The sequence below is a fragment of the Poromitra crassiceps genome, assembly GCF_964638095.1.
Source record: "Poromitra crassiceps genome assembly, chromosome: 12".
Taxonomy (NCBI): domain Eukaryota; kingdom Metazoa; phylum Chordata; class Actinopteri; order Beryciformes; family Melamphaidae; genus Poromitra; species Poromitra crassiceps.
This window is the reverse complement of record NC_139632.1, coordinates 9,818,102-9,820,601: the sequence shown is the minus strand read 5'-3', so window position 1 is coordinate 9,820,601 and position 2,500 is coordinate 9,818,102. Positions and strand designations below refer to the sequence as shown.

The following is a 2,500-nucleotide window of genomic DNA, read 5'->3' as shown; positions in this document are numbered from 1 at the left end:
AGCCATGGCAGAGAATTAACAGTTTAATCTAATGAAAGCACTTCAGGCGAATACTTCATGAGAAATATGAAAAGTATGAAGAGTGAAGGACAGAGAGACCTCAGTCACATGGCCGCAGCACCACAACACACACCAAACACACTTACATGACAACTGCTGGGTCTCTCCACCACAACACACACCAAACACACTTACATGACAACTGCAGGGTCTCTCCACCACAACACACACCAAACACACTTACATGACAACTGCAGGGTCTCTGCACCACAACACACACCAAACACACTTACATGACAACTGCAGGGTCTCTGCACCACAACACACACCAAACACACTTACACGACAACTGCTGGGTCTCTCCACCACAACACACACCAAAGACACGTACATGACAACTGCTGGGTCTCTCCACCACAACACACACCAAACACACTTACAACTGCAGGGTCTCTCCACCACAACACACACCAAAGACACGTACATGACAAATGCTGGGTCTCTACACCACAACACACACCAAACACACTTACATGACAACTGCTGGGTCTCTGCACCACAACACACACCAAACACACATACATGACAACTGCTGGGTCTCTCCACAACAACACACACCAAACACACTTACATGACAACTGCTGGGTCTCTGCACCACAACACACACCAAACACACTTACATGACAACTGCTGGGTCTCTACACCACAACACACACCAAACACACTTACATGACAACTGCTGGGTCTCTGCACCACAACACACACCAAACACACTTACATGACAACTGCTGGGTCTCTCCACAACAACACACACCAAACACACTTACATGACAACTACTGGGTCGCTGCACCACAACACACACCAAACACATTTACATGACAACTGCAGGGTCTCTGCACCACGACACACACCAAACACACATACATGACAACTGCTGGGTCTCTCCACCACAACACACACCAAACACACTTACATGACAACTGCGGGGTCTCTCCATAGCTCACTCTGTCTTGCCTTTTCACCATTTTCACACCATTTTCACAGAGCTCACTTCTCACACACACTCACACAAACTCTCTCTCGCACTCTCAGTTTCTCTCCCTCTGGCAACACATCCACTCTCTCTCCCTCTCTGTGTCTATCTCTTTCCTCAGTGTTTTTCCTCATCCCTCCCTCCTTCTCCTCCCAATGTGGTGTCATTGTCATGACCCCGCCCAGCTGCCCTGGCCTGCCTCCATACACGCCCTTACCTGACGCAAGCACACACACACACACACACACACACACACACACACACACACACACACACACACACACACACACACACACACACACACACACACACACACACACACACACACACACACACACACACACACACACACACACACAAAGACAAGCACCGAGGCTGTATAAACATTTCACTCACAATAAGCATGAATGAGAAGTTGCTTGCTTGGATGTTTTTAAGCAGGTTTCTGAGAGTTCACGGCTAAATCCTGATTCATCAAGCAAGCGTCAGTCAGAGCCACAGGAGAAGACAGACCAATGTCTTCCAAAGTGCAAGCGAAGGACAGAGAGGAGAAGCATTTGGATGTGGAAGACTTGAATGCGGCCAGGAAGTAGTTTTTTAAGATACGATAAGATCAACTTCATTAAACCCACACATGGGAAATCCACTTGTTACAGCAGCTCAAGAGTCAAGGTAGAAGCTGATGAGACAACGGCATGAGGAGGGAACAGATACGGGATGTTTCATATGAAAATGATGCAGAGGTTGAACGTGTTGCGGTAGGAGAACTTGATTCCACCGATATCTGCTGATTTATTTCTTCTTTCTTTTCTAGATTTGACTAAAGAAACAATAAATATAACAATGTTTTTTTTTTAAAGTAATAAAAAAAAAACATTGCCCCCCCCGCGCGCTTCTTATGGGCGGCCCTGAGCCTTGTGTGGACGAAGATACAAATTTACAATGACATACCACAACACTGACACACACTCTCTCTCTTTCTCTCTGAAAGGGAATTATTGAGTTAAGTTATAAGTTATGTAAGGGATAATGTATTGTGAGCCGGTGATTACTGGCGAAATAATGACCGACAGGTGAATGATTGAGCCCGACGCGCAGCGGAGGGCTTAATCATTCACCTGAACATGCAAACATGCAAACTCCACACAGAAAGGACCTGGGACGGACCGGGGTTCGACCCCGGGACCTTTTTGCTGTGAGGCAACAGTGCTAACCACTGAGCCACCGTGCCGTCCGGAATTATTGAGCCATGTAATGAAATTGGAAATATGTCTATAAGCGTCCTCATGAAACTGAAGCCTCCTGCATGCTTTTATCTCTCTCTCCCTCTTTTGCTTCTCTACCTATCCTCTCTCTCTCTCTCTCTCTCTCCTCTCCTCTCTCCTCTCTCTCTCTCTCTCTCTCACTCTCTCCTCTCTCTCTCTCCTCTCTCTCTCTCTCTCTCTCTCTCTCTGTCTAAAGTCATT

General features: G+C 46.8%; 1 protein-coding gene across 1 annotated transcript in view; it reads right to left on the bottom strand.

Annotated features, from left to right (window-relative positions):
* Positions 1-1,096, bottom strand: part of bcar3 (BCAR3 adaptor protein, NSP family member) — a 20,022-nt gene extending 18,926 nt beyond the window's left edge. The window contains exon 1 of the mRNA XM_083647432.1: positions 975-1,096. Within this exon, the coding sequence (XP_083503558.1) occupies positions 975-998 (24 nt within the window). The 5' untranslated portion in view covers positions 999-1,096. The remainder of the gene's footprint in view (positions 1-974) is intronic.
* Positions 1,097-2,500: the final 1,404 nt, after the last annotated feature.